At 38.6% G+C, this 18,530-nt stretch overlaps 1 protein-coding gene across 1 annotated transcript in view; it reads right to left on the bottom strand.

Annotated features, from left to right (window-relative positions):
- XRCC4 (X-ray repair cross complementing 4) overlaps nt 1-18,530 on the bottom strand; it is a 269,105-nt gene that overhangs the window by 210,503 nt on the left and 40,072 nt on the right. Inside the window, exon 3 of the mRNA XM_024216445.1 lies at nt 11,578-11,768. Coding sequence (XP_024072213.1) covers nt 11,578-11,768 — 191 coding nt within the window. The remainder of the gene's footprint in view (nt 1-11,577; nt 11,769-18,530) is intronic.

Genomic DNA, 18,530 nt, shown 5'->3' with positions numbered 1-18,530 from the left:
TTTAACCATAATGAAATTACAATGATCTCAGATTCCCTGCACTATATTTTAGAACCCACTGTAGAAACGTTGCCATGGAAAACTAGAGAAACAAATAATAACATTTCTTTCATCAGCCCAATTACTAATGGAGTTTTGTACCTAGTGCTGGAACTTCTTAGGCTAACATCTTGCCTATTTACTAATTTTACTAATAAGCAAGGAACAAATCTAATACCTGCCATATTAATGTGAAAAAGTTTGCTAGCCCCCCAGTGTTGTTTATCAAAGGCTATTTAATCAATTTAATTGCCAGTTTCAAAAAAGAGAATCTTGCAGGAATTCCATTATTTATCATATGTGGAGTTACTAGCTAAAGTACTTGGAAAGATTTACTTGCAAGTGGTCACCTACTTAGATCAAGCACTAAATCACTGACTCTGTGATGATGTTTGTTTAGGTGGCAGCAGTTTAGCTGGCCAAGTCTCAATGGCTCCTTACTGAGCTCTGTGTGTGTGGCCCATTTTGCATTGCAGCTGGCTTGACACACAAGTCCCACTGTATACCAAACCTATTGTTATTTTAATGTGACTCTTAACAGTCTCCTTTGCCCTTACCACCCTAAAAACAGCTCCTAAGGACAGTGTGTTCAATACCCTGTAGCAAAGCCACCTGTCATAAAGAAAATAAATTGTATAATTTAAATTAACTGGCACAATTATCAGGCTGAGATGCAGCTAAGACAAATATTTCCAATATTTTGAGACAAATCTTCTTTGATCACTGTTTCAAAAGACCAACAACAAAGAAAACAGTAATAGTTTTGTATGACAGACCTTTTACGGTTTTTCCTTGTGTCTAAATAAATTATATTCCTTATTTAGAAAACTGCTTTCAATCATATGCTACTATGAAATTGTAACATGAATACGTCTATAATAGAAGTATTTCCTAAGACTCAGAAATTAAGTATTTGGGACAACTGGAAGCTCTTCCCCCCGCATATAAAAATTTAGGATATAAGTGGCACAGCCCCTACTAGGAAAACCTACTACCTTACAATGAAGAGGCAGGGTCAAGGCAAACCCACCCCCTCAATCCCTCCACGTTGCCTGCAGTAGTGTCACACTGGGTTTACTGTCTACATATCTGGGAGCAGAATGCCTTCCTGCACTCCCCCTGGGTTGAGTTGGCTCCCTCACAGTCTTCAAGGTAGAGCTGTACCTAAATAGTGTCGTTGAACTCTTAGTGATTTGGTATAAAAAGATAAAATATAGGCTCAAAAGTGTAACATTTCTAATGATCTTCTGACAAATTAATTGTTTTAAAAATTAATCTCTGTCCAGATTTATTTAAATTTATTTGAATTTATTTAAAGTTTATTCCCATACACAAATCAAGGACCAGGTGGGATTATTCTTCCCTATCAGTTAGAAAATGCAAACCAAGCTGATCTAAAACAGCTTGTTTTTAACTTCCCCTTGGCCAGAGGATGTTTACAATTCTGACTGATTTTTTTTTTTTTTTTTTTTTAGACAAGGAGACTCATCTGTCAGATTTACCACTGTCAAACATTCCATCTAGACACCAAAAGGCAACCTAAGCCCTGAACAAACAACCTAGGGCATCTAAAAGGAAAGGGCAATCCTATTTTCATGCGGTGACTTGCAAAACCTATATTAACCTTTCTACCACTTTCCAAACTTCTATGTGGGGTTTTAGGGTGTGGATATTACTTCCCTAGAAAAGTTTAGGATAATCAATGCACTGCTATCTAGAGGACTTTTATGTCACAGATGTTCTATAGAGGCAACCAGAGAATCAGACTTTTGAAATGGAAAACACCCATTAGGTCAGCTAGTGTACCCCACTACCAATGCATGATTGTTCACTCCAGTGTATTTTCAATTGCTTTGTCGGGTCCTGTTTAAATGACTCAAGCAATGGGGTTACCACCATCTCCCTCGGCAAAACACACACTTCCACAATCAAACAGATTTCACCATTAGAAAATGTCTGCTAATAATGAGCCTCTATTTTCCTTTTCTTAAGTTCATCCCATTATTTCTGCATGTACATCTCTGGACCATTCTACACCAGTCATTCTTTGGCATACGATACATTTTAGTTAATTATATTAACCAGGATTTCCTTAACAAGATTCAAAAAGGTAAATATTGCCATTAAAATACTTCAGAACACACTCCTAGGAATCTCAATTTTGCTTGTGGCTATAGAATCCACATGCTTTCAAGTTTGGTTTTTTATTAAATCACTACTCTTCACCACCACTCCAATAGTACATGAGAATGCATTCTTTCTGCTCTAGTTGCATTATGCTATTCTCACAGAAGTCAATAACAACACTCCCACTGATGTCACTGGGCACAGCATTGGGCACCAAATGTACAAACTTTCAAACAGACCACAGAAACTCTTGAAAACAAGTCATAGCATGAATTGTCACAAACAGAAACCACTCCCTAACAACTAGAAACCAAATGGTGTTGGTACTGAAGCTAACATTTAATTTACAGTAAAAGCAGTCAGAATATGTTCAACAATTTTAGAAAATACACCTGCATCATTTTAATTCTTAAAAAGTCAACATTCAGTTCTTTTGCCATCGAAAGTGTGTTTGCCCTGTCCCTTATGGGTGTGTGTGTGTGGGGGGGGGGGTGAACAAGACTCAAGTGAGTGGCTTATTTATTTATGTTAATTAAGACAGTTCATTAAGGACCCAATTCTGCATGCAATGAGACTTCTCGTGTACATAATGTTAGTCGAGTGCATAAATGTTTACAGAATTGGGGCTTAAGGACTTGTCGATTTAGACTGCAAGCTCTTTGGGGAAGGGATGTGCATTATTATCGGGCTGTATAATTATGAGCTTTTCTTTATAATAACTGGTTTACCTGTTATAAATAAGGTCCATAAAAGAAAAGTAACAGTGTTAATGCTTAATAGACTACGAAAGTGATGACATCACACTCCAAGCGGGTAACCGTGAGGAAGGGGATTACTTTCCAAACAACCGGTGTCGGGTTATAATGTCGAAAAAGGTCATTTTGTTTCCATGTAAATGCTGTAACTAACTGTTTTAATATGTTACTAATCATTGAACCTTTAAGCAGTGAAAAGACGTGTTGAGATGGCTGCAATCAGGGCCGGCTCCAGGCACCAGCTGAGCAAGCAGGTGCTTGGGGCGGCACGTCGGGCTCTTCGGCGGCAATTCGGCGGAGGGTCCCTGTCCCTCTCGGAGGGAAGGACCTGCCGCCGAATTGCCGCCGAAGAAGAAAGCGGCGCGGTGGAGCTGCCGCGGATCTCGATCGCGGCTTTTTTTTTTTTTCTTTGCCGCTTGGGGCAGCAAAAACCCTGGAGCCGGCCCTGGCTGCAATGTGGTTCAAAATCGCCAACTATGTGGTGTGTCAGCCACCCTTAACGCTATAATGTTTGCAGTCGGGAGCACAGTACATAACGATATTCAAATGCCCCATGGCAGAAAGAGGAAAAAGAAAACCCTCAGGAGCGGAGTTTCGTAAACGAAAGGCTAAGAAGGAAAAGGACCAAACAAAATAGCAGGGATCCTTCCTGAAATATCTTCTCTTTAATCCAAATAAAGATGGAAGCAGTTTACAGCATCCAGATGAAGGAATTTTACTTGCAGAGGAGGCTAGCTCACATCTGCATGGAAGTAGTTTGTAACATCAAGATGATGGAAACTTACTTCTAGATGAAGGCAGCTCACAGCATCAGACTGATATGGAAGTGGAGAAAATTTATTCACCTTCAGAGAGACATGCAGAAATTGAAGTAAATGAAGTAGAAGGAAGAAAGGATGAGGAAGTTACAAACAAGTTACAGTATGGGGACCCAGCTTCATGGCCCAGAAGTGATGACAGTGTGCGGCAAATTCTCATGGAACATGGACCTGAACAAGTTTATGAATTTCCCTTCCCTAAGGATGGAAATAAAAGAAAATTCTCTGCTCAGCATTACAAGAGGAAACTCATTAATGCAGAAGAAATTCATTGAAACTGGTTACAATATTCAGTGTCGAAGGACTCGGTGTTTTGCTTTTGCTGCAAGTTGTTTAAGATCAAGCAATTCGTATATCACTTACTGAAAACGGTTGGAAGGATTGGAAAAAACATCTTCAATTCTCTCTTCACATGAAAGTAGTACAGAACATTTGGAATGTTTTCAAAATTGGAAAGAACTTGAATTATGATTGAAAAAAGGAAAAACTATCGATGAAGAAAATGTGTGTGTGATCAAGGAAAAAGAAGAACATTGGCAACAAATATTAGAGCTTCTGATTGCTTTAGTGAGAGTTCTCGGTGGGCAAAATTTAGCATTCTGCGATCGCGGTAGAAATGAAAAATTATATACTCCAGGTAATGGAAACGTTTTAAAATTTGTTGAATGCCTAGCTTTGTTTGATCCAGTCATGAAGGAGCATCTACGTAAAATAACTGATCATGAAAGACAGGTTCATTACTTAGGAAAAAATAGGCAGAATGAACTGATTCAAATCCTAGCAAATGCCATTAAAAAGAAAATTGTAGAAGCTGTCCATTCTGCAAAATACTTTTCAATAATACTGGACTGTACACCAGATGTGAGTCATGTTGAACAAATGACAATGATCATTCGTTTTGTGGATATAGAAAAGTCTGCAGATGAAGATAATATTGAAGTGCTCATAAAGGAACATTTTTTGGGGTTGTACCACTGAAGGAGATGACTGGAGCATTTATGACTGAAACTATTCTAAAAGAGCTTGAAACAATGTCATTATCTGTTGAAAATTTACGTGGCCAAAGCTATGATAATGGGAGTAATATGAAGGGTAAAGACAATGGTGTGTAAAGGAGAATGAGGAAATCAATCCTAGGGCCTTTTCCGTTCCTTGCAGTGCGCATTCTCTGAATTTCGTTGTCAATGATGCTGTTAGATGCTGTTTGGAGGCAAGCAGTTTCTTTGACCTGGTGCAACATGTTTGTGTGTTTTTCTCAGGCTCAACACGCCGTTGGGAGATTCTGACTCACCATGTGAATTCTCTAACTGTGAAACCACTTAGTCAGACAAGATGGGAGAATCACACTGATGCTTTGAAGCCTCTTCACTATGAACTTGGAAACATTTATGATGCCCTAATTGAAATTTCTGATACTACCTTTACTGGATCATCTGGCAATACTGCACATTCAGATGCAGAAGTTCTTGCAAATGGCCTTTCCAAGTTCAAATTTGTGACTTCACTCATTCAAAATATACTGGAGGAATTCAGAAATGATGAAGGGTTTGAAAGAACACTGGTAGATTCTCTCGAGCTTGCTGAAGAAATAGACTTTCCAACAGAATTTGAACCAGAGCCAGTTTGCATTTGGCAAAAGAAACAGCAGTTTTCATATGAAGGATGAGACACACCCATTCAAAATCCAAAACAAAAGGTTCAAAATGAATTTTTACTTCGCAGTCCTTGATACTGCTATTCACTCAGTTGACGAAAGATTTCAATAGATGCAGCAGCTAGAGTAAGTATTTGGCTTTCTATATGATATCCACAGCTTGCAAAAGAAAACAGCAAAACAGATAAGAAAATTTTGTATAAAACTGGAGTTGGCATTGACTCATGAAAATTCAAAAGACACGGATGCTACAGATTTGTGTAGAGAGCTTCAGGCTTTTTCAAGACGACTTAAGAAACATTCCACTCCTGAAAAAGTACTGAAGTTTGTTTGTGAAAATAAACCGACAGTTTTCCAAAGATTTTTATAGCTCTATGCATTCTTTTAACTTTGCCAGTTTCCGTAGCTAGTGGGGAACGTAGCTTCTCAAAGTTAAAATTGATAAAAACATATCTGTGTTCAACAATGGTGCAAGAGAGACTTGGACTTGCCACAATGTCAATAGAGCACGAAATAGCTGGAAAACTGGATCTAAAAGAAGTAGTGACTGAATTTTCCAAACTTAAAACAATGAAAGTCATGTTTTAAGAGCAACGAGTTTTTTATTCTGAGTGTTTTGTAAATACAGGTTAAAGTTCATTGAAGAGTTTTCTTATTTCTTTCTAAATTGGATGTGGTGGTAATGGCAGTTAAAGCAGGATAGCATAATGGATGATTCTGGATTTGGAATAATAAAAATAATTAACATTTTTAATACATTTTTATTTGAAATCGGACTGAGATATCATCTAGCTGTCGTGTACAAATCTATTCTGAAAATTTGGTGTCTCTATTTTATCTGATTTCAGAAACATTGGTTGGACAGATGGACAAACTGAATAATTAAGCCTCTGGTTAAAAAAAAAATGCTTAAAAAAACATTAAAAGGAAAAAAGGGGCAAAATGTTTCCCAGTTTACCAAAAAACTCAGCCTAGATCTGCCTTTGGGGGTGGGGGGCATTGACTGAATGGTTCACTAGGGGCCAGTTGCTGGCAGCTAGTCTAGGGCCGCCCCTTCTATTCCTGAAGGAAGTCAATGGAGACACTCCAATAATCAGAAATACACACAAAAATTTAAAAGCATGGATTTTTCTAAGTAATGACAGAGAAGGAACGTTTAAATAAAAAAAGTGAATGTTGATCATTAAAAAAGCATTCTTAGAAAAGCACTCCATTCTGATGAGCACCATCCATGCCTCTATTGCTTACTGTATATAAAAAAAAAAAATGATCTCTCTATGGTCACAAGCAACACACAGCATGAAAGAATGAAAGCAGAAAAGTAAAACACTGTAACAATATTATTAGTGCCTTAATTAACTGCTGTTTTAACCAATTTGTCACTCTTCCTCTTTGTGCCCACAATTGATTTCATTTCGGCTATATTGATGTCAGAAAAATATATATCCAAGCTCTGAGCAAGTTTTCATGAAACAATGGTAAAAGCACCTGAGCCCCGTTTACAATAGTATTTACACTACTTGCAGAAAGGCTGCACCTTCAATGTAGATAGAATAGGCAAGGTATGTTAGACATGCAGGCATGACCAGAACTTGTATTTGCATGAGCAAACTAGGTACTTGTGTACCTAAGTACCCATTTTATACCTCTTAAAGACTGTATTCTGTCTGGTAACTCACATTCGTACATAAGACATACAAGTGAGATGACTAACATGGTTGTTTTTAATTTGTGCTAAAGTAATACTCTATGTGTAGTCACATCTTCCAAAAACAAAGGAAAAAATAAACATTTCTGGCCTGTATGTTGAAGTTGATGGGTTTAGCTGAAGTCTGCTTTTCAGCATTTTCAATTTAATGAAAACTCTGAGTAATCTTGCCCCTATTTAATGCTTTAGGATAGGGCTTTCAAAGCATTCAGCATTGGCTTAATTCTGGTTCCCCAGAAGTCAATGGGAGTTAAGCCAAGAAAATCCCACCATAATTTATAGAGAAAAAAAGATGCAAGTACCAACTCCTTTTTCCAAGTTTGTGTAACAAAGCAATCATTACCACACTTCTCTAGGAAAATAAAGCAAATTTGACAGCCAAGCACCAAAGAAAAAAAACATCTTAATGTTTAGGCATGTTTCTGTAATGATTTTGCTACTCATCAAATCATAAAACTGTATTGAATTAATAAAAGTAATCCTATAATTGTTCTTAGTAATTTAGTGGATTTTTCTCAAATGGTGATGATTGATTACATAATGGGGAATGGGAGCTTTAGAAACAATGGATTTATACAAAGCATACAATGTAGCATTGTAATTATTGGAACTCATCACTTCCTTTAATTGAACCTATACTTTAAAATAAAAAACAGCCATGCCAAAACTTCTCTCTTTTGCTGAAAGGAATTCATTTAACTAAAGAACTATGGAATACTTTTATTACACGCCAAAGAACTGATCTCCCAAAAGGTGGAAATGATGAGATAGATTTCAATATATACAGTTTTCAGAGTAGCAGCCGTGTTAGTCTGTATCCACAAAAAGAACAGGAGTACTTGTGGCACCTTAGAGACTAACAAATTTATTAGAGCATAAGCTTTCGTGGGCTACAACCCACTTCTTCGGATGCATATAGAGTGAAACATATATTGAGGAGATATATATATATACACACACATACAGAGAGCATGAACAGGTGGGAGTTGTCTTACCAACTCTGAGAGGCCAATTAAGTAAGAGAAAAAAAACTTTTGAAGTGATAATCAAGATGGCCCAGTACAGACAGTTTGATAAGAAGCAAGTGTGAAAATACTTACAAGGGGAGATAGATTCAATGTTTGTAATGGCTCAGCCATTCCCAGTCTTTATTTAATCCTGTGTTGATTGTGTCTAGTTTGCATATCAATTCCAGCTCAGCAGTCTCTCCTTGGAGTCTGTTTTTGAAGTTTTTCTGTTTTAAGTTAGCCACCCGCAGGTCTGTCATAGAATGGCCAGACAGGTTAAAGTGTTCTCCCACTGGTTTTTGAGTATTATGATTCCTGATGTCAGATTTGTGTCCATTAATTCTTTTGCGTAGAGACTGTCCGGTTTGGCCAATGTACATGGCAGAGGGGCATTGCTGGCACATGATGGCATATATCACATTGGTAGATGTGCAGGTGAACGAGCCCCTGATGGTATGGCTGATGTGATTAGGCCCTATGATGATGTCACTTGAATAGATATGTGGACAGAGTTGGCATCGGGCTTTGTTACAAGGATAGGTTCCTGGGTCAGTGTTTTTGTTCAGTGATGTATGGTTGCTGGTGAGTATTTGCTTTAGGTTGGGGGGTTGTCTGTAAGCGAGGACAGGTCTGTCTCCCAAGATCTGTGAGAGTAAAGGATCATCTTTCAGGATAGGTTGTAGATCTCTGATGATGCGCTGGAGAGGTTTTAGTTGGGGGCTGAAGGTGACAGCTAGTGGTGTTCTGTTATTTTCTTTGTTGGCCCTGTCTTGTAGGAGGTGACTTCTGGGTACTCGTCTGGCTCTGTCAATCTGTTTTTTCACTTCAGCAGGTGGGTATTGTAGTTTTAAGAATGCTTGATAGAGATCTTGTAGGTGCTTGTCTCTATCTGAGGGATTGGAGCAAATGCGTTTATATCTTAGAGCTTGGCTGTAGACAATGGATCGTGTGGTGTGTCCTGGATGGAAGCTAGAGGCATGTAGGTAAGTGTAGCGGTCAGTAGGTTTCCGGTATAGGGTGGTATTTATGTGACCATCGCTTATTAGCACAGTAGTGTCCAGGAAATGGACCGCTTGTATGGATTGATCTAGGCTGAGGTTGATGGTGGGATGGAAATTATTGAAATCATGGTGGAATTCCTCAAGGGCTTCTTTTCCATGGGTCCAGATGATGAAGATGTCATCAATGTAGCGCAAGTAGAGTAGGGGCGTTAGGGGACGAGAGCTAAGGAAGCGTTGTTCTAAGTCAGCCATAAAAATGTTGGCATACTGTAGGGCCATGCGGGTACCCATAGCAGTGCCGCTGACTTGAAGGTATATATTGTCCCCAAATGTGAAATAGTTGTGGGTGAGGACAAAGTCACAGAGTTCAGCCACCAGGTTAGCTGTGACATTATCGGGGATACTGTTCCTGATAGCTTGTAATCCATCTTTGTGTGGAATATTGGTGTAGAGGGCTTCTACGTCCATAGTGGCCAGGATGGTGTTTTCTGGAAGATCACCAATGGATTGTAGTTTCCTCAGGAAGTCAGTGGTGTCTCGAAGATAGCTAGGAGTGCTGGTAGCGTAGGGTCTGAGGAGAGAGTCCACATAACCAGACAAGCCTGATGTTAGGGTGCCAATGCCTGAGATGATGGGGCGTCCAGGATTTCCAGGTTTATGGATCTTGGGTAGCAAATAGAATGTCCCTGGTCGGGGTTCTAGGCATGTGTCTGTACAGATTTGTTCCTGTGCTTTGTCAGGGAGCTTTTTTAGCAGATGGTGTAGTTTCTTTAGGTAATCCTCAGTGGGATCAGAGGATAATGGCCTGTAGAATGTGGTGTTAGAGAGCTGTCTAGCAGCCTCTTGGTCATATTCCAATTTATTCATGATGACGACAGCACCTCCTTTGTCAGCCTTTTTGATAATGATGTCAGGGTTGTTTCTGAGGCTGTAGATGGCGTTGTGTTCAGAATGGCTGAGGTTATGGGGCAAGTGATGTTGCTTTTCCACAATTTCAGCCTTTGCACGTTGACAGAAGCAATCTATGTAGAAATCCAGTCTGTTGTTTCGACCGTCCGGAGGAGTCCACGCAGAATCCTTTTTTTTGTAGTGCTGGTAGGGGGGATTCTGTGGGTTAGTATGCTGTTCAGAGGTATGTTGGAAATATTCTTTGAGTCGGAGACGTCGAAAGTAGGATTCTAGGTCACCGCAGAACTGTATCATGTTCGTGGGTCTGGAGGGACAAAAGGAGAGGCCCCGAGATAGGACAGACTCTTCTGCTGGGCTAAGAGTATAGCTGGAAAGATTAACAATATTGCTGGGTGGGTTAAGGGAACTACTGTTGTGGCTCCTTGTGGCATGTAGCAGTTTAGATAGTTTAGTGTCCTTTTTCCTTTGTAGAGAGGCAAAGTTTGTCTTGTAAATGGCTTGTCTAGTTTTTGTAAAGTCGATCCATGAGGAAGTTTGTGATCTTCCAGAAAACATATATACAGTAGAACCTTCAAATTACGAACACCTTGGGAATGGAGGTTGTTCGTAACTCTGAAAGGTTCGTAACTCTGAACAAAACGTTTTTTCAAAAATTCACAACTGAACATTGACTTCATACAGCTTTGAAACTTTACTATGCAGAAGAAAAATGCTGCTTTCCTTTTATTTTTTAGTAGTTTACATTTAACATAGTACTGTACAGTATTTGATTTTTTTTCTCCTCTGCTGCTGCCTGATTTCATACTTCCGGTTTCAAATGAGGTGTGTGGTTGACTGGTCAGTTCTTAACTCTGGTGTTTGTAACTCTGAGGTTCTACCATATAGCAGATGTACATACACAATCTTTTTAGAGGGAATAAAGACATATAAATACCCATTTCACAGTAATTACAATACTGAGACACAGCAATAAATTCCAAACACAAACTACCACAGGGATGGGTACCATAGAAAAAGGAATGTACCCTCGACCTCTCCTTATGTTAAAATAAATAAAGCATATGTATTGTTTCAGTACAAGACCGGACTGCAACACCAGTTGTAATACAATTACTAAACTTTTAGAACCAGTTATTAGAGGAACACACACAAAGGAAACAGCAATCATATTGACGAAATAGGGGTTTGATGCTACAGCTGTTACATACTCAAGACTCAAATTGCAGCCAATGGGACTTCCAAGAAGGGAGAGGCCACCACATCAACCTCAAGGCCCCAGTCCTTTTCCAAAAGGAATTTAATAAGGTTCTGGAAACATTTCTGTTGTTCATAAGTTTTGTGAAAACTTATTTTTACAAAATCTCAATATTTTGGACCATATTGGAATTGACAGTATCTATTTAACTCGAGGTTTTTGTTACAACTTTTCAAAGTACTGGCCATGTTTTTAAAAAGAGAATTTTATTAAACTGAGGGATGTGCTCAGCAAAAGGCCCTTTTTCATATGTATTGCACCAGATATGACTTTTTACAACATGTAGTGTTACAGAAATACTTACGGAAACATCTTTCAGATTTTTTTCATATGAGAAATCACAGCTTTCCACATTTTCTTCATCTTTAGAAACATCAAAGTTGTACATATTGGCTGGGCCTGCTCCCAATACTAGTGCTTTCCTCAGTTCTTCAACATACTTCTCTCTTTCCATTTCCATGTCATCAGCCTCCTTAGAAATCTCAGCTTCAGACACTGGGGAGGGAGGAGGAAATTGGAGAAGTCTAAAAAAAAAACACACTTTAATTCTGGAAATATATACTAATATTAAAAGGAAGTTATTAAAAACTATTTAAAAAGGTAAATCAAATTACTATTTTTAATTAAAACTAACATCTCTGAATGTGGTTTATTACCACTTTATCCCAACCCTTTTGCTTCGCTAGAGTAATGATAGATTAACTTTTCAACAGCAAAAGAGAGCTCTGAATAACTTTATATGTTGTCTTGTATCCCACAATTTTCCTGGCGGGGGGGGGGGGGGGGGTTCTTCCAAACTCCTAAGAGATAGTGGCCTTCACTACACTTATTTCCTACCCTCACATGTTCCTTATCACCTTCTCCAAGTTTAAACTTTGCAGCCATTACCAATCTAATGTCTCTCAATTCAAAATAAAGGGGTATCACTAGAGACAGGTGAACCAATTCTTATTGGGTCAAATCCAAAACCAGCTGAAATCAAACAGCAGAATTTCTATTGGCCTCAACATGCTTTGGATGAGGCCTCTTCTGAAAATACTATGTCCTTTTTCTAAAACACTTAGGGCCTACAAAGGTTCAATAAAGGAGAAATCCCCCTCACAGGACCGAAGCCAGCAACTCCTTTCCTATTCAGGCTAGACATGAGTTCCTATGTACTTCTTTCCTGCCTCCTTCCTCCCTCCCTCCCCTTGCCCCACAAACTGAAAGACCAGGTCACCAGGCTTCATCCCTTCCTCTTGCTAAGATTACCCAAGCACATTCACTCCTACCAGAATCTGACCACCCTAGTTTATTCTCCTCTTGTCTTCAAAATCCATTGTAGGCTGCAGTTGACTCTCTATTGGGCTCAAGCACTTCCCACAGTGAATTCCCTCACACCCTTGAGCTTTAACCATCCCCAATTTCATTCCATGCTAAAATGTGACAAAGGATTATGGAGGCATTGAACGTGATGCGCCTCGTGTGAGATTTCAGGCACAAATATTTTGGGTTTTTAAAAATATAGCAATGAGATTTACAGTAATTATTTACAATGTGAGTGTAACTGACTCTCCGCAACGGGAAGCTCTCCCCAGAGTCCTGCTACCAGCAGAGAAGGAATATGCACAGACCACTGCTCCAATTGTCATGAAGTTATTACAGGTGTTTAGAATTTCTCTTGAAACAAAAATCTATGTATGTGGCTGTTTAGAAACAATAAAGCTTTCCTTAAATGATTCACATCATATCTGTCTTCATAAAATATGCATCTGTTTTCTCTTAGTTTTCCATTTCTCACTTGTTAGCATCTACCTTCAGCATCAGTAATAGTGGGATCCAAGCCTCTTTGCAGTTCATATGAAAATAATTCAGATTTTATCATTCTATTCAAAAATGTTTTGCAGACTAATTTAATCAAATAGTAATAGCCTGATTTGAGTTCTAATAGTCTAATTTTTGTTGGAGTGCAAGATCTATTGTTGAGTCAGATTTCACTGTACTATGTATAAGGATGTATAAGGACTCAAATGGAAGAGAGAAAAAATGCACACTTTTTAAAAAAGTATTCCACCTGGGTCAGATCTAGCCTTATTCTATAGGCTATCAATGATCTATGCCCTTTATTAGGTTCACAAGTCTATTCCACCTGGGTCAGATCTAGCCTTACTCTTTAGCCTATCAATGTTCTATACTCTTTATTGGGTTCACAAGTGTTTCACTTTCCAGTTACAGCACCAATCTTCTGCAGAACATGATAGATAGTCATTTTTCTCCATTTGGGACTGAAGGACTAGCCAACATTTGAGACAGTGAGGGGAGAAAGAAGAGCCATAGCTTGTGTCAGACTGAAATAAGTTTTTAACACCGAAGTGAACCCCCAACTGAAAAATATCTCATGTAGTACTTTAGTTAGCTGTATTTCTTCTTTCCATAAATCTCGTCTTAACAACTGTTTCACCTCAAGAGATACACTTGCATACATATCCTGATCATGCAGATGAAAACAGAAGAGCTTTCCAAGTAAGGAAACCATGTTGAAATTGCCTCATTCTTCTCTTATTTATATTATTGACAGCATAGGTAATCTGGTATTGCAATGGAAGCACTACTCGTCAAATCATCAGTCATCCAAATGTATAACAGTGGGGTGAATGAGCAATTATTTGCTACACACAGAGGTAGACATCTTCCCCCCCCAATTATTTTTAAGCAGTTTTGCACATCATCTTTTTTTTTAAATCAGCACTGATAAACAACACGAGATCACATCCTTCACAGCTAGTTTCAATATTTTCTCTGTGTTTTTTTTAAACACACACACACACACACACACACACACACACACGCCTACCTTGTAAAGGTGGTAACTATACCTATTCATGCACTTTGACAGAGTATGGAAAATATGTAGACACTATACATTTTTAAAAATTTTAAGTCACACAATGGATCAGGTTTTCAGACAGAAAGTAGTAATGCATTTGCACAGGTATGCATGCATTAATTGGAGATTTGCACACAAGAAAGCTAGATAGGGACCTATTTGCCAGATGTGCAAATCAGTCGTTTTTGCATTCATATACATTTGTTCATGAATATTTGCACAAATAGAGGAATTTTCTGACTGAAAATCAGGTCCAAAATATTTGCAAAAGCTTTGAAAAAAGAAGTATTAGCAAAACCCAAGATGACTAATAACAGTAATGTGTTTCTTTCTTTTGGAATTGTAATGGGTTAACTCCATGCCCTACAGAAGCTACTCTCTGTTTAAATAGAGTAAATTTGTAAATTCTGCTTGGGGACAGGAAAAGGAAGTTGAAACACATCAAAGTAAATAGTTCAGAGATAGCAGAGGAGGGACTGCCTAGGTTCTGTTTTGCTCAGTATGACCTGAACAAAACGTACTTGAGAAATTACAGAATTTACACTTTTAGTAAAGTCCAGGTAAAAACGCAAGGACCTTTCAACACTAAGTTTATAGAAAGGAACCTCACCAGGATGAGCATGTGGGCATGGGGAATAATTGATATCAGGGTAGTCTCAATAAGGTTGAGTTTGCCCACCATTTTAGAAAAATATCTAATATAAGTCTATAGCACCATGTTATGCTCGTAAAATCTGGTATAAGGCAGGTCAGCCATTAAAGCCAAAATCCGTGGTGCAATCTGAGGGACACAAAAATAGTGGAGGGATAGGGAACCAGGACTGAGAATGCATTAGTGCTATAGCTGCACTGAATGGGACATAAAAGTAGTGGGGAAAAGGGAAAAGGAACATATCATCCTTATTCCCACTGGTGGTTGTACCTGTGACATGAAGCTAACTCTCTTTACCAGCTGAAGTCCCCTACACAAGGAAAAGTTATCTGTTCTGTAGAAAGCTTGAGCTCACAGGTATACAACTGGTCAATAATACCCTTCATCAGGCTAGCCAGGATCATATTAAATATCCTTTAGTACCGGGGTATGACTGGTTCATAAAATAAAACAGCTACCAAATAAACAGGAATGAAATTAGTCTCAAGTAAAACAAATAAGGTAGCCAAACAATGCTTGTGGAGGCATTTAAAGAGCTCCATGTGGGTCTTCTGGCATCACACTACTCACCTTAGCATGATAGGAGTTCCCCTCGCTCTTACGCTGGAGAAACAAGACTCAAAACTGAGAATCCTTAAGTGATGGTATCTTTAAGGAATTCCATACAGATATCATATACACCATCTTCACTTACAGTAAAGGACAATGGCAGACTATAGTATTTTATAAGTATTGCAGCACTACAGGAAACACAATCATATACAACAATGATGAGTACTACAGGTATGTCTATAAATAAGCAAAGCAATGCTGTGAACCATGTATGGCAAAGAACTGGGTGTAAAATAAAATAAAAGTTAAACTTTTAAATTCAGTTTTGGTGAATTAAAAAAGGAAGACAAGCTTAGATTTTCTAGATATGAAAGAAAGCAAAAGGAAAGAAAACAGAATGAAACAGAATATAGCTCAACATCCCTGCAGATTTTAACGCACAATAAAATAAATTTGTTTAATCAATAATTCCTGTGATGGATATTGTGTTCTGTTGCCTATTAAAGCACAATTAACAGCTAATAAGACATGATGAAGTTGACAAAATTTTTCATTTAACCTTTTAGCTGAGCTAAATTAAAATAAAATACTCTGCTGTAAAAGTGACAAGATCTGTATTTGTAGCTCAGCATACAAGACATTCTGGGAACACAATTTTTTTTTTTATTTGTTTTACTTGGTCTATGTTTTTTGTAACAACAACAACAAAATTATTTTGTTTGTTTGTTTTACAACCTATTGATAGAGACTTTAACGTACAGAAAAAGCCAAATCATGGTGCCATATACAAAGTTAGAATAAAAAAAGGCCTTTGTGTGCCAGAGTACATTTGAGAGAGAGAAAAAGAGAGAGACAGATGCTGCGAAAGAAGGGGGACAAAATCCTTCTCCCAATTCAGGGGCAGAATTTGGTGCAACTGCACAGGTGGCCATAGCCAGTGCAACCCAGTACCCATAGTGATAGTCCAGTGGATCCACGCAGTACACTGGATATGCCTTGTTATAACTATAAAGGGAAGGGTAACAGCTCTCTGTGTACAGAGACTCCAAATCCTTTTACCTGTAAAGGGTTAAGAAGCTCGGGTAACCTGGCTGACACCTGACCCTAAGGACCAATAAGGGGACAAGATACTTTCAAATCTTGGGGGGGGGGGGGAGAAAGGCTTTTGTTGTGTGTCCTTTGTTTAAGGGGTTGTTCGCTCTTGGGACTGAGAGGGACCAGACATCAATCTAGGTTCTCCCCATCTTTCTAAACAAGTCTCTCCTATTTCAAACTTGTAAGTAAAAAGCCAGGCAAGGCGTCTTAGATTTACTTTGTTTTCTCAACTTGTAATGTACCTTTCACCAGAGTGGTTATCTTTGTTTGCTGTACTTTGAACCTAAGACAGAGGGGGGGGGTCCTCTGAGCTCTTTAAGTTTGATTACCCTGTAAAGTTATTCTTCATACTGATTTTACAGAGATGATTTTTACCTTTTTCTTTAATTAAAAGCCTTCTTTTTTAAGAACCAGATTGATTTCTCCTTGTTTTAAGATCCAAGGGGGTTTGGATCTGTATTCACCCGGAGTTGGTGAAAGGAGGGTGAGAGGAAGGAGCGGGGATGGTTAATTTCTCCTTGTTTTAAGATCCAAGGGGGTTTGGATCTGTGTTCACCAGGGAATTGGTGAAAGGTTTCTCAAGGCTTCCCAGGGAGGGAGTTCTTGAGATGGTGGCAGCGGACCAGAGCTAAGCTGGTAGATAAGCTTAGGAGTCCTCATGCAGGCCCCCACTCTTGTACCCTAAAGTTCAAAGTGGGGATACAGCCTTGACATGCCTCCAATACTTTCTTGTCTTGCCTGCAAACTACCCACCTCCATGTTCCATTGGAGTCCTAAAGGAACCGGCTTTGTATCCCGGATAATGAATTGAAAGTGTTTTTTCCAGATTTTTTAAAAGCACGTTTTAACCACATTGAGAACATAATTATACGGTCACTAGGAACCAGGAAACATTTTAACAGTTGCTTTTCCCCCCCAAAAAAATTCTTACATTTTGCACGACGTAAACACCATTTCTAAATGTTCATAGTAGCATGAAATTCTATAACAACTCTCTTTTACAACTGTTCTAAATTTTTTCAAAATCCTGTTTTATATTAAGGTAGCAGTCACAATACGCTAGTCATTATACAAACTAAGGCCCAATCCCACAATGACTAACTTTGCACATGTGGGCAGTACTACTGAAGTCAATAGAACTACTCATGCATTACATTAAGCACATGTGTAAGTTTTTGTAGGATCAGGGATATATAGCAAGACAGTCTTCACCCCAAGAAGCTCAGAATCAAATACAAATGACAAACAAAGGATGGGGGGAAGGGATAACATTTACAATCCAAAAATGTTTTTGTTTAGTTTTAAATGGTACCCAACAGTCCACAGCCTAGCCATTATTAGTTGGCTGCTTTCTTATAAATATTGCAGTGGAAGTGGGTCTTGATGAGGAATTTAAAGCAGGAGAGGGTAATGGCCTCACATGTTTGTTCAGGATGGACAAGGGACAGTATGGAAGAAGGTCTGGACATGCCTCTGGGTACATCAGAAATAGGAGCCAAATGCTTGTCACCATTGGCAGAGTGTGCAGGGGGAGTGATGCCACAAGAGACAAGTGGGATAAGCAGAGAGGGGCAAGAAAAAAAAATGGGTAAAGAAATTTTGTTTTCAACTTTAAAGTGATTATTTAAAATAATGATTTGAAGATTGAGGAAACAAGTTACAGTATTATTGAGGAATGAGTCATCACCAAGAACATAAAATCATTATTTGTGGGCTATAATAAAGGGATCAATGGGATTTTCTTTTGTAGATGTTCAAGTATGTATGTCGAACATGCTAGATTTGTATATCAGAGCTGTAAAAGCAACAGGAAATCTTAAGTTTTTCAGAGAAATATAAGTTATAAATGGAAAGTCTCTACAGATCAATGGTTATCAAACTTATTTGATTGTGACCCTTTTTTTTTTTCTGTCTGTAGTTGCTTATTCCCCCGCCCCCAAACACATATGCCACAAACCCAGCTCCAAAGGCAGAGCGAAGAGTAGCAGCTGCTAGTGTCAAGTATCAGGGGGTAGCCGTGTTAGTCTGTATCTACAAAAACAACAAGGAGTCTGGTGGCACCTTAAAGACTAACAGATTTATTTGGGCATAA

Source organism: Terrapene carolina, unplaced genomic scaffold (genome assembly GCF_002925995.2).
Source record: "Terrapene carolina triunguis isolate 2854851 unplaced genomic scaffold, T_m_triunguis-2.0 Scaffold69, whole genome shotgun sequence".
In the NCBI taxonomy this organism is placed as follows: domain Eukaryota; kingdom Metazoa; phylum Chordata; order Testudines; family Emydidae; genus Terrapene; species Terrapene triunguis.
This window is presented reverse-complemented; position numbering and strand designations above follow the sequence as displayed.